Here is a 15078-nt window from a genome sequence, read left to right on the forward strand (position 1 = left end):
ACAACAAATAACACACAAGGGAATCCCAATAAGGTTAACACCTGATCTTTCAGCAGAAACTCTGCAAGCCAGAAGGGAGTGGCAGGACATATTTAAAGTGATTAAGGGGAAAAACCTACAAACAAGATTACTCTACCCAGCAAGGATCTCATTCAGATTTGATGGAGAAATTAAAACCTTTACGGACAAGCAAAAGCTGAGAGAGTTCAGCACCACCAAAGCAGCTTTACAACAAATGCTAAAGGAACTTCTCTAGGCAAGAAACACAAGAAAAGGAAAAGACCTACAATAACGAACCCAAAACAATTAAGAAAATGGGAATAGGAACATACATATTGATAATTACCTTAAATGTAAATGGATTAACTGCTCCCACCAAAAGAAACTGACTGGCTGAATGGATACAAAAACAACACCCGTATACAAACTGTCTATAAGAGATGCGCTTCAGACCTAGGGACACATACAGACTGAAAGTGAGGGGATGGAAAAAGGTATTCCATGCAAATGGAAATCAAAAGAAAGCTGGAGTAGCAATTCTCATATCAGACAAAATAGACTTTAAAATAAAGACTACTACAAGTAACAAAGAAGGACACTACATAATGATCAAGGGATCGATCCAAGAAGATATAACAATTGCAAATATTTATGCACCCAACATAGGAGCACCTCAATACATAAGGCAAATACTAACAGCCATAAAAGGGGAAATCGACAGTAACACAATCATAGTAGGGGACTTTAACATCCCACTTTCACCAATGGACAGATCATCCAAAACGAAAATAAATAAGGAAACACAAGCTTTAAATGATACATTAAACAAGATAGACTTAATTGATATTTATAGGACATTCCATCCAAAAACAACAGAATACACATTTTTCTCAAGTGTTCATGGAACATTCTCCAGGAGAGATCATATCTTGGGTCACAAATCTAGCCTTGGTAAATTTAAGAAAATTGAAATTGTATCAAGTATCTTTTCCGACCACAACGCTATGAGACTAGATATCAATTACAGGAAAAGATCTGTAAAAAATACAAACAGGGCTTCCCTGGTGGTGCAGTGGTTGAGAGTCCGCCTGCCGATGCAGGGGACATGGGTTCGTGCCCCGGTCCAGGAAGATCCCACATGCTGTGGAGCAGCTGGTCCTGTGAGCCATGGCCGCTGGGCTTGTGTGTCCGGAGCCTGTGCTCCGCAACGGGAGAGGCCACAACAGTGAGAGGCTCACATATGGCAAAAAAAGAAAAAAAAAATACAAACACATGGAGGCTAAACAATACACTACTTAATAATGAAGTGATCACTGAAGAAATCAAAGAGGAAATCAAAAAATTCCTAGAAGCAAATGACAATGGAGACACGACGACCCAACACCTATGGGATGCAGCCAAAGCAGTTCTAAGAGGGATGTTTATAGAAATACAATCCTACCTTAAGAAACAGGAAACATCTCAAATAAACAACCTAACCTTGCACCTAAAGCAATTAGAGAAAAAAGAACAAAAAAACCCCAAAGTTAGCAGAAGGAAAGAAATCATAAAGATCAGAGCAGAAATAAATGAAAAAGAAATGAAGGAAACGATAGCAGAGATCAATAAAACTAAAAGCTGGTTCTTTGACAAGATAAACAAAATTGATAAACCATTAGCCAGACTCATCAAGAAAAAAAGGGAGAAGACTCAAATCAATAGAATTAGAAATGAAAAAGGAGAAGTAACAACTGACACTGCAGAAATACAAAGGATCACGAGAGATTACTACAAGCAACTATAGGCCAATAAAATGGACAACCTGGAAGAAACGGACAAATTCTTAGAAATGCACAACCTGCCAAGACGGAACCAGGAAGAAATAGAAAATATGAACAGACCAATCACAGGCACTGAAATTGAAACTGTGATTAAAACTCTTCCAACAAACAAAAGCCCAGGACCAGATGGCTTCACAGGTAAACTCTATCAAACATTTAGAGAAGAGCTAACACCTATCCTTCTCAAACTCTTCCAAAATATAGCAGAGGGAGGAACATTCCTAAATTCATTCTACGAGGCCACCATCACCCTGATACCAAAACCAGACACAGATGTCACAAAAGAAGAAAACTACAGGCCAATATCACTGATGAACATAGATGCAAAAATCCTCAACAAAATACTAGCAAACAGAATCCAATAGCACATTAAAAGGATTATACACCATGATCAAGTGGGGTTTATTCCAGGAATGCAAGGATTCTTCAATATACGCAATAAATCAAGGTGATACACCATAATAACAAATTGAAGGAGAAAAACCATATGATCATCTCAATAGATGCAGAGAAAACTTTCCACAAGATTCAACACCCATTTATGATAAAAACCCTGCAGAAAGTAGGCATAGAGGGAACTTTCCTCAACATAATAATGGCCGTATATGACAAACCCACAGCCAACATCATCCTCAATGGTGAAAAACTGAAACCATTCCCACTAAGATCAGGAACAAAACAAGGTTGCACACTCTCACCACTCTTACTCAACATAGGTTTGGAAGTTTTAGCCACAGCAATCAGAGAAGAAAAAGAAATAAAAGGAATCCAAATCGGAATAAAAGAGTAAAGTTGTCACTGTTTGCAGATGACATGACACTATTCATAGAGAATCCTAAGGATGCTAACAGAAAACTACTATAGCTAATCAATGAATTTAGTAAAGTAGAAGGATACAAAATTAATGCACAGAAATCTCTGGCATTCCTATACACTAATGATGAAAAATCTGAAAGTGAAATTAAGAAAACACTCCCACTTACCACTGCAACAAAAACAATAAAATATCTAGGAATAAACCTACCTAAGGAGACAAAAGACCTGTATGCAGAAAATTATAAGACACTGATGAAAGAAATTAAAGATGATACCAACAGATGGAGAGATATACCATGTTCTTGGATTGGCAGAATCAACATTGTGAAAATGACTCTACTACCCAAAGCAATCTACAGATTCAATGCAATCCCTATCAAACTACCAATGGCATTTTTCACAGAACTAGAACAAAAAATTTCACAATTTTTATGGAAACACAAAAGACCACAAATAGCCAAAGCAATCCTGAGAATGAAAAATGGAGCTGGAGGAATCAGACTTCCTGACTTCAGACTATACTACAAAGCTACAGTAATCAAGACAGTATGGTACTGGCACAAAAACAGAAATATAGATCAATGGAACAGGATAGAAAGCCCAGAGATAAACCCACACACATATGGTCACCTTATCTTTGATAAAGGAGGCAAGAATATATAGTGGAGAAAAGACAGCCTCTTCAATAAGGGGTGCTGTGAAAACTGGACAGCTATATGGAAAAGTATGAAATTAGAGCACTCCATAACACCATACACAAAAATAAACTCAAAATGGATTAAAGAACTAAATGGAAGGCCATACACTATCAAACTGTTAGAGGAAAACATAGGCAGAACACTGTATGACATAAACAACAGCAAGATCCTTTTTGACTCACCTCTTAGGGAAATGGAAATAAAAACAAAAATAAACAAATGGGACCTAATGAAACTTAAAAGCTTTTGCACAGCAAAGGAAACCATAAACAAGACCAAAAGACAACCCTCAGAATGGGAGAAAATATTTGCAAATGAAGCAACTGACAAAGGATTAATCTCTAAAATTTACAAGCAGCTCATGCAGCTCAATAACAAAAAAACAAACAACCCAATCTAAAAATGGACAGGAGACCTAAATAGACATTTCTCCAAAGAAGATATACAGATTGCCAACAAACTCATGAAAGAATGCTCAACATCATTAATCATTAGAGAAATGCAAATCAAAACTACAATGAGATATCATCTCACACCAGTCAGAATGGCCATCATCAAAAAATCTAGAAACAATAAATGCTGGAGAAGGTGTGGATAAAAGGGAACACTCTTGCACTGTTGGTGGGAATGTAAATTGATACAGCCACTATGGAGAACAGTATGGAGGTTCCTTAAAAAACTACAAATAGAACTACTATTCGACCCAGTAATCCCGCTACTGGGCATATACCCTGAGAAAACCATAATTCAAAAAGAGTCATGTACCAAAATGTTCATTGCAGCTCTATTTACAACAGCCAGGACATGGGAGCAACCTAAGTGTCCATCAACAGAGGAATGGATAAAGAAGATGTGGCACATATGTAGAATGGAATATTACTCAGCCATAAAAAGAAACGAAATTGAGTTATTTGTAGTGAGGTGGATGGACCTAGAGTCTGTCACACAGAGTGAAGTAAGTCAGAAAGAGTAAAACAAATACCGTATGCTAACACATATATGTGGAATCTAAGGGGGGAAGAAGGGTCATGAAGAACCTAGGGGTAAGACACAAATAAAGACACAGACGTACTAGAGCATGGACTTGAGGATATGGGGAGGGGGAAGGGTAAGCTGTGACAAAGTGAGAGAGTGGCATGGACATTTATACACTACCAAACGTAAAATAGATAGCTAGTGGGAAGCAGCCGCATAGCACAGAGCGATCAGCTCACCTAGAGGGGTGGGATAGGGAGGGTGGGAGGGAGGGAGACGCATGAGGGAAGAGATATGGGAACATATGTATATGTATAACTGATTCCGTTTGTTATAAAGCACTTTGTTATAAAACTAACTCACCATTGTAAAGCAATTATACTCCAATAAAGATGTTAAAAAAAAAAAACCACTGAGAAAATCGTTGTGGGATCCCCTTTAACCTTTTTTGTACTTCATGCATTAGAAGCTTTCCTGAATTCTCATCACTCTCAACATTTCTCAGTCAGCCACTTCACCCCCATGAAGTCGTTTTGTTAACTGCCCCTCACATAACTCTTCTATATTGTATTAAGCTTAACCCTGCTACTCTTCTCTACATCACTGATGAAGTCCCTTTTGACAGCTTAACTTTAGGGGTCACCTCCTGACTGCTCATGATGATCTACAGGAAAATCCTCTGAGTAATGCTGACCTCTCATGGCTCACTGGTGGTTCTTATTTAAAAGGTGCTAGTGGCAAATACTGTGCTGGGTAAGCTACTTCAACTCTTTTGATGTTGTTGAGGCAGCATCTTTACCTATGGCTACTTTGGCCAAACAGGCTGAATTATACACTCTTACATGGGCTTGTACTTTAGACAAGGACAAAACTGGCAGTGTTTATACTGATAGCAGATATGCTTTCAGAGTAGCTCATGATTTTGGAATGTTGTAGAAGCAACATGGCTTCCTTACTTCCAGCAGATATAAAATTTTAAATGGCCCCTATGTTCAGAAATTTTTACCTGCTGCCTTAGCTATTATTAATACTTTGGGAGCATTCTAACCCTGACTCTCTGCAAGCTAAGGAAATCACCTTGCTGACATTTCTGCAAAAAAATCCTGGTCTTAAAGGGACCAGCAGCAGCCAAACCTTTGTCATGGTCTAAAGCGTTATTTCCCCAAGTGGTAACTTAAGAAAACTCACTAGAGAAGTCGAAAAATTGGCCTCAGAAAAGGAAAAACAAGATTGGAAGTTCAAGAATTGTTGGTTTGATAAAAAGAGAAAGCTCTGGTTTAGACCAAATAACAACCCAGTCCTACCAGAGACTCTAAAATTCCCACTCCTCACCACTGCACATGCATTAAACTATTGATCTACTGACAAAATGACAGCATTCATGTATCAATATTGGGGGAGAAACACTAACCCATGAAAAGTGCATACCTCACTTGTCCCACTTGTCCAAAATACAACCCAGGGACGCCTGTTCATACTGCTCCCAGACATTTTTAACTGCTTAATAGACCATTCGAGGTCTGACAAATGGGTTTCATACAACTTTCTCCACCTCATGGATATAAATATGTTTTAGCCATGGTCTGTATGTTTTCACAATGGACTGTTGCCTTCCCTTACAGACAGGCTACTGCCTCTTCTGTGGCTAAAGCCCTTTTGGAAAAGATTATCTGTACCTGGGGAACTCCTCTTCAATTTCATAGTGATCAAGGAAACCTTTTACTGACCAGGTGCTTTGATAAGTCTGTGCTGTTTGGCTGGTTTTACACATTTCACTGTACTTTCTGCCCTCAAACCTTTGGCTTAGTCGAACACAGCAGTGGCATTATTAAGACTCAGTTAGCAAAACTGGTATAGGCCCTCTAAGTACTTTGACCAAAAACATTGCCATTGGTCCTTCTAAATCTCAGATCCATACTTTTTGGAACCCATAAACTCTCACCCTTTGTGACAGTCAAATGACACCCAGTGTTTTGGCTCTTGCTTCTTTTGACCCACAGCTGATAAAAGAAGAGATACTCCAATATTGCAAAGGCCTAATTGCTTCTATTAAAAATAACTATGTTTTGGTAGAGCAATCTTTTCACAGTGTACTCTTGGGAGACAAGGACCTTATGATTCACATTCTGTAACCTGGAGATTTCATCTACTGGAAAAGACACTTCCATAAAAGCTCTCTTCAGCCTCACAGGAAAGGCCCTTGTGCACCAAACTCCAAGGAATAGACTCTTGGATTCATGTGACACATCTAAAGAAAGCATCAAACCCTGACTAGACCTGCACATCATCTAGTTACCTGAAAGTAAAGATTTCCCAGAATTGAAGCAGATGACATCTGATGAGACAACTTTCCCAAGATATTCAGACCAGGCCTATTGGAAGTTTGCCAACTTTTGATGATGACATAATGCTTTAGATGATCTTGATAACATATGGATTTTAGATTAAAAGTGCCTGACAGTTGTCCCTCCCTGTTACTTGCATGGTACCTCAACTGGTTTCCAATCTATGCATTTCCCCTCCAGTGTGAGACACTACACCCAGGAAAGGTCCTTCCTGGCATTGAGGGACAAAAAGCTGCTGAAACTGGAAAACTTGACTCTTGATCAGTGATGTTTTCAGAGAAAGATCTTGATCTAAAGGGGGAAATTTAAAAAATAAATAAACTAGAAACCTCAATTAAATAGAGTTGGGAGACTAGAAGGGGGAGCTCTCACGCCCTGCAACAAAGTCCAACTAGAAGAAGAAATACTCTTCTTTCCTGGCAATGATTCAGCCAATGAAAAGCCATAGAGTCTGTTTACTATAGCTCTTCCCCCTCCCACTTCCTTTTCCCCTCCATAAAAGTGCTCTCTTTCCCTTGTTGTGTTGGGACTTGCACGTGGCTCTCCATGGTTGAGACACCAAATTGCAGTTCTCTGCTGATCCCAAATAAACCCATCTTTGCTAGAGAAATATCTGGAGGTCTATTTGTTTTAGGTCACTAGTCCCGAAAATAACAGAAATGAGATGTTGATTCTATCCATCATTTAGCAAAACCCTACAATCTCAAACAACCAAAGAACTTCAATGGCCAGTGGGAACAAAGCACGTACTAATCCCACCCATGCGCCCAGTTCTAGAGTTTTGGAATATGTAACTAATGTCCAATGCTCCTTCAAGAATATGTCAGGTTCTACTGACTGAATACTATGGATTTAACATTGTTGATAATGCTGGCATGTTGACTTAATGTCTGAAACTGCCACAGCCATCTTGTGACCTTGAGAAGAAGGCCAGGAAATTATAGAAATGCCAATCCAGTCTCCTCAGTAAGAAACTCCACTGAGTTTCCAAACTAAAGCTGGAACCACCTATCTCCAGATCTGTTACATGAGAGAATAAAATGCCTTATGTTGATGTTGTTTAAGCCACTCAGTGACTTTTCTGGAAACATAGCCAGAACATTCCTAATGGATTCACCATGGGAGGAACACATGCTAAAACTCAGGAGCAGTGCATTCAGGTAACCATAGTAGCTCTTCATTACTTGAGTTTAGAGTATCAGACGGGAAATAGCAAAATAAGGCTGGAAAAGAAAACAGCAGCTTGACAGGGAATGACTTTGAAGAACATGCTAATAGGCAGCCTTTACTCTTTTCCTAACTACAGAGGGGAATCAGGACAGATTTTAAGGAGAGGCATAAGATAAGGCAGAAGTACGCAGAAGTCAGATTATGGAAAATTTTATCTAACATGCTAGGAAGCCTGACTAGGAAGCCTAGTAAATTGGGAGATGGTTAAGCAAGAGAGTAAAATAACTGTGCTCTAAAAAAACCAGTCTTATGACTCTGACTTGCAAAACTGGAGGCAGAAAAGCCAAGCTTATTGCAATGGTGCAGGCAAGAAATAATGGTGCCCTGAGCTAAGCAGCACCAGCAGGGATAAAAAGGAAACAAGACAATGAGTTAGTTATGAGTGTAGAATATACAGCTCCTAGTTACCAATTTGGTATAGGAGAGCAAAGGAAAAGAAGGAGTTAAAGTTTTTGTTGTTGTTTTTTATGGTACAAAATAAAGCCTTCATTCTCCTTGAGCACTGGCCCCATGCAAGGATAGTTTCAGAGAGTCACATCTCTTCTAAAGCCTTACTGATTCCCTAGATTTTCTTAGGAAAAAAAGACATTTTATTAAGTAATGTTTGGGTTTTTTTTTTTTTACTATTTAGAAAAATATGAATGAATGTACCACTTGTATCTAGCTGACACAAATGTGAGAAATTCTTATGGTAAAGGGGAAAAAATGAAACAAACTGAATCATATACACACTCCATTTTTCATCCTGCATATTAAGAGAAGAGGCTTGAACCACACCCTCCCCCCGGCCCTTTGGGTTAAAAGAAACTTTCAAGCTCTGAAATTCTATATCAAGTTAAAAGATATAGTCACAGTTATGGCAAGGAGAGACGAGAACTCAGAATGGATTTGGCCATGGAAGATAAAGTAAAAGCCAGTATAACATGGATGAACAGAAAAAAGGTGACTCAGATATATGCAGGCTTTATCTAATTTACTTCTGGCCTTTGGCAGAACACTAACTCTTATTACAACTTCTGCCACCAAATTTTCAATTGGGGAATTTAGAGTCCTTAGAAGACACTTCAAATCAACAGATAGAGAAATAAGACTTTCAAGGAATTGAAGTATCTGAGGTCTATCCTCCTGCAGAAGAGACAGTGTGAAGCAGGTTTAAAGGAAATACTCAGAGCCTAGGAAAGAAATCAGGTTTCCAAGCCTGGCTTAGTCACTAACTAGTTATCTGTGTGATATTGGTAGAAAGAATGATAGAAAAGTCACGCAGCACCTACAAGGCGACCCAGGCTAAAAGAGTGAAAAGCAGAATCACATAACATTTTAATTTCTCATCTAAGCCAAGCAGAGGGCTAGCACAATGATAACAATGCCTATTTGATAGTCCAAGGACAATTCCATTATATGCATCAAAAATAGCTATTTAGGGCTTCCCTGGTGGCGCAGTGGTTCAGAGTCCACCTGCCGATGCAGGGGACATGGGTTCGTGCCCCAGTCCGGGAAGATCCCACATGCTGCGGAGCGGCTGGGCCCGTGAGCCATGGCCGCTGAGCCTGCGCGTTTGGAGCCTGTGCTCCGCAACAGGAGAGGCCACAACAGTGAGAGTTGTTGCTCATCTTACAACTGCAATTCTCACGGTACTTTGGTGATCCTTATATGAGAAAGGATGCAGTACAGAGTCTTAATTACTTTGACTGCTTCTTATTAAGAAAAAAAATTAGCAATAAATAAGGGCTAACATGCATCAACCCTCTTACAGCAGCAAAGCACATTTTAAAATTTAAAGAAGGTATGTGGATTAGAAAGTACTATAGCATTATGTTTAAGACCTGTCAAGTAACTAAAAATTCTGACCCACTCTTCAAAGAAATAGATTATCTACCTGGTTAAGTATGGTGATTTAATAATTATCAGAGAAGGTGATAATAATAATAATTGATCAGATTTATTGAGTATTTAGTGTTGCCTGTTACTCTAATAAGCACTTGGCTTCTAGTATTCCTTTTAATTCTCACAGTAACCTTATGAAGTAGTGTCACTACAGTATTATTTAATAGATGAAGAAACTGAGGATTAGAGGTTCTTAGTAACTTGCCCACAACCAGATGGGATGGAGCCAGAAATGAAACCCATTTCTGTCTGAATCCAAAGCCAATGCCTTTGATTCCATGACAGACACAGGCTAACTATGCATTTCATCTTTCTGAGCAGAAGACACGGGATACAAGATAAATCATGTGAATAATACAAATATGTAATAGAATTTCAAGTTCACTGAGGGAGAATCATACTTGGAAGTTAAAAGAAGTCACAGAATATCATGCTTATTGAAAAATAGGGATTGAAACTGACTGAAAAGGTCAAATTTACCTTAGGATGTCTCAGGAGAAAGTTGGCATCTTTCTCAAAATATTCCAAATCTACTTTCTCTAGTTGGAAAGGGAGGTCTTCATAGTCACAGTAAGCCAAGGCCAAGACAGCAAAGCCATGACTGGTCAAGAGACTGGCTCGGATTTCAATCAGTCCACCAATACCACCAAACAAATCAATTACCACTGGGAAATGGCCCTCTCCTGAAAACAAAACCAAACAAAAAAAACCACAGAATTGAGTAAGAACGGAAGGTGAGAAGAAGAGAAGACAAATATGACAACACGAAGAAATGCATCACAAATTTTAGAATTAATGTATAAAATTTCAATAGAATTTCCACATTTTCAGCCTTTTTTCTGGGGCAGAGTTAAAGCCGACTGAGTATATAATGGAGCATAATATTCAGAAGTTTCACTGGACACCATGTTCATTGACATGTTTAATTTCTACAGCCAAAGAGAATTCAGGACTCTTAATGAGTCATATCTATAGTGCTGAAGTAAAGAAAGCCAAAGAAATTAGGCAAGGGCTTCTTTTTTTTTTTTTTCTTTTTGCGGTATGCGGGCCTCTCACTGTTGTGGCCTCTCCCGTTGCGGAGCACAGGCTCCGGATGCGCAAGCCCAGCGGCCATGGCTCACGGGCCCAGCCGCTCCGCGGCATATGGGATCCTCCCAGACCGGGGCACGAACCCGTATCCCCTGCATCGGCAGGCGGACTCTCAACCACTGCGCCACCAGGGAGGCCCGGCAAGGGCTTCTTAACCTACACAAATAGGCTTCAGGAAATCAGCAAAGGTCCTGAAATTACATGCAAGACTATACATTTATATGTGCATTTTACTGATGAGAGCACCCACAGATTTAATTGGGTTCTCAAAGAAGTATATGGCTTTAAAAAAAAAAGTATTGAAATGATTATGTTAGCTAAAATCCTGACTTAACACTGCTCTGTTACACTCATCTGCCTACATAGTGACGAAATTTTACACCAAAATAGGGATGGTCAGGGTATCATTCTACACTCACTGTGTAGGCAGCTTGCTTCCAAAATAAAGCAGAGCTCACATATTGAAAGTAATTTATCATACCCTTATTGGGGATATACTATTATTGTATAAGTGATTTTAGTTAAGAAAGCCTGATCCTATCCATATTTGAAAGGAGTGACTTGATTTAAAGGAGTATTGGGAATTGTCAAAACAAAATATTGCTATATTTTCTCACCTTGAGAAAAGGAGAAATAAAGTGATACTGAATACATCTTGGTTTAAAAATACCACTTGAATACATGAATGGATGTTTTTGCATATTCTGATTGACAGTACTTAAGATTACTGAGCCTCTTATTTTGGAAAAATGTCGTTAAGAACTTCTTTGAGACCTGACTCAACCACTTTTGGCTCCACAGAACACAACCCTTTTCTGTACCCCAACAGAATAAGCACCAAATCAGGAGACCCAGCACACACAATGTCTAAGAGGGTTCGCAAATAGCACACCCTAAACCAGCACATCATCCCAAGGTGAAAGGCCTGAACTACTATTCAGATTCTTTTTTTAAAAATAGATCTTTATTGGAGTATAATTACTTCACAATACTGTTAGTTTCTGTTGTACAACAAAGCAAATCAGCCATAAGCATGCACATGTCCCCATATCCCCTCCCTCTTGAGCCTCCCTCCCATCCTCCCTATCCCACCCCTCTAGGTCATCGCAAAGCACTGAGCTGAATATTCAGATTCTTAACTGAATATTAGCGTCAAGGAGGTTTGTGCCACTTACTTCCTGATCCCTACACACAATAAAGTGGTCTATATGCTAAATACTGGGGGTAAAAATTTTTCAGATTTACCCAAAAAGGTGCATGGGTCATGGTGAATTTGCAACGGGAAGCTTTTTTCCTTTTACGCCATCTAATACTCTATGTTGTCAGAAACCACCTCTAACACTTCCGGTTTCCTTAACCCATCTCAGTTCTAGAAGGTGACTATAAAAAAAAAAAAAAAAAAAGGCAGGGAGAGAGGGGGAATACCTCCTGATGATGTGACGGCTGTGTCCCAAATCAAAGCACATGTCTGAATAAGGCAACCTCAGACACACCTGAAACCTGGACCTACTGAGGGCTACTTCTGGGAAATTAACTTTGCTTCATTCAGTCCCCACAATAAACTCTGAGAAAGGTACCAATAGATGTTTTGAACCACTTTTTGGTATGTTGAGATCACTATGAGAAACTGAATGTTCTGAAAAGTTTTACAGCCATTAGGGAGTATGTTATATTAGCTGCTGATTTATGGAATATCCTATAAATATGCAATATTTATGGAACTAAAGGGTATAAAGTTTCTTTGCATCCTCTATATTTGTTGCAATATTTCAATCCATTATATCATCAGCTTATTGTGACAATCATGCAATGACCTATGCCTAAATTAAAACTCAGACATGACAGAACCCCCAAAAGAAGCTGGGATACAGTTCCATATCAGGATGTGGGTCTTCAGATAGCTAGGCTTCAATGTGAATGAATTTCACATAAATCCAAAGCTATGGAAATCCCATAATGCAGGGACTCCATAAACTACTGTTATATCCTTAGACAGGCTCCAGAATTGCTAAGATAAAACTAGAGTTGGAATGAAGTTATCACCACGTTCTTGTTCTGACCCAAAGTTAACTCTGATTCTGAGTCAGGAAAGGAATGCTCTCTATTTTATCCACATCCAAGCTAAACTTCTAGGAGGATAAGGGATTTAAAAGAGGAAGAAAAAAAAAGATGACAATAACCAGGGTAATTCCACTCACCTGGAGGGAGAAGGAGGGCTCCCCGAAGGCGGCCTTTTTTGACTTGGATTCGGGTGACACCAGGTGCTACATACCACCTCTCCAGAGTCAGGCTGACCTTTGGAGTAGTGATGGTGATGTGGGTAACCATTACATCTGAATCATAAAGTTTTAATTGGACCTGCAAGGGGTTATTCATAACATCTCTTTTAAGCAGTTTAGTTAATATCTTCTCAGGTTTCAGGGACCAGAGGAGACCCATAGGGTGGACTCCTACATAATCACCTCCAAGAGAAGATGTATGCTCTAGGTCCACCTCACCAACTTCATTGGCCCTAGAGTAGGCTTGAGAATGAAACAGGTTTTCCTTTTCATCTTCCAGTGATGTCCAAAGAAGCACTATCTGAAATGGAGTTAGGTCTTTAGCTATGCGCTGGCTCATCAACATGAGTGCACTTGCAGGGGTAGCTGTCAGCTGAATCCTTGTTACAGTGTGGCTCCTTGGATGATTCTTCACTAATGCCTTCAGTAAACCTCAACACAGAAAGAAATATGGGAGAATGAAATAAGGCAGTGATAAGGTTAACGAAAAGTAAACTGGACCAGGAATCAGGCTGCTTGGGATTCAGCTCTAACTCTCCAGTTAGTTAGCAAATATCCTGATATAATCTTCAAGTTCAAGATTCCTAGGAGTGTTCAACAAATTTCTAGAAGATATATAGCAAGATGATAAGTTTCATAACGATAGTGATCCAAGGCTGAGGAAGCAGCAGTCAAAATATGCATGAATGATACTAACACATCCAAGGAAAACATCACAATCTGCCATCTAGAGCCCTTGAAAAACCAAGTACAATGGAGAATAGGAGTGAGAGGTGGGGTTGAAAACAGGGGGACTTGATGAACGTCTCTATGTAAGAAACAGGTAACTATACTACTAATCCCCCCCTGAGTCCTGCAAACAGAATGCCTTGGCATCTAAAATTTTACCTACAAGAGCATAAAAAATAGAATGATCTTTCAAAAGAATGAGAATAAAGTCTCTAGGGAGAACAAGAAGGCTGACATATTGCTCCCTAGGAAAAAAAAATACTCATAGCTTCGTAGTTAGGATTTACCCAGTCCTAAGCAAAACTAGAAACTGACAAGCCCTTCAGGTATACAGAAGTGTTTTTGTTTTGTTAAACTCATTAGATTGCCAAGAATGCAAAGAACCTAAATGAATTAAACTCTAGCAAGTGACAAGCTCCTCATAGAAGAGAAGAAATTTTCACTCCTACATGGTGACTTTCAGTTATGACGAAGCAACAATAACAATAACAACAAAAACCCATAGAGAAAAATAAAGAGAAATCCATAGAAAATTTAATGCACTTGTAATGGGTGTGTGGGGGCTGGCTTGATAGATTAGAGTTCTGAGAAACTCCAGCCACAGAGTAAGTCTTTCTCCAACTGCCAACTCTTTCTAGGATTTGACAATGTGCTCAGGGACAAACACGTCAAAGACTGACAGCAGGGACGTGAGCTGAGGGAAATCCCTCTGAGGCTTTGCAGGCCTTTTTACAAAGTAAGGCAGCTGCCTTCCAAAAGATGGAGGCAGAGTATCAAAATAGAGAGATTTCCCCTGGCTCAGAAAACCAGGAGTGGCATGACAGAGCAATACCTTAGTGACACTCCTTCCAGAAGGCTTGTAAATCAGGGAGAAATACCCCACAGTTAGAAAAGCTAGCAACATGACAATAAAATACAAAAAAATATCTCTAGCCAGCTCAACTACACATCAGATTGATTCAGCCCCTAATTCTAACAATTTGACAGAATAGAAGTATGCTCTTTTCTTGAGGTAAATATTACTTATTTTAGCTATTACTGTTATTTTATGCAAAATATCCAGGATACAAAGAAAAAAAATTACAGGCACAAAGGAAGGAAGAAAATTGACCCATGATCATGAGAGGAAACATTCAGTAGGAGGAGACTCAGAAATATTCCAAAGGTGGAATAATCAGACAGTAACTTTGATACAACTACTATAGAATGCTAT

General features: G+C 39.2%; 1 protein-coding gene across 1 annotated transcript in view; it reads right to left on the minus strand.

Moving 5' to 3' along the window:
• The window catches only part of LOC309806704 (bile acid-CoA:amino acid N-acyltransferase-like), a gene marked incomplete at its 5' end in the record, with an annotated part of 43033 nt that overhangs the window by 11813 nt on the left and 16142 nt on the right, over positions 1-15078 (minus strand). Inside the window, 2 exons of the mRNA XM_082625655.1 lie at positions 10249-10451; positions 13056-13568. Of these exons, the coding sequence (XP_082481781.1) occupies positions 10249-10451; positions 13056-13568 (716 nt within the window). The remainder of the gene's footprint in view (positions 1-10248; positions 10452-13055; positions 13569-15078) is intronic.

Source organism: Mesoplodon mirus (assembly GCF_964341445.2).
Source record: "Mesoplodon mirus genome assembly, chromosome: 1".
Taxonomy (NCBI): Eukaryota; Metazoa; Chordata; class Mammalia; order Artiodactyla; family Ziphiidae; genus Mesoplodon; species Mesoplodon mirus.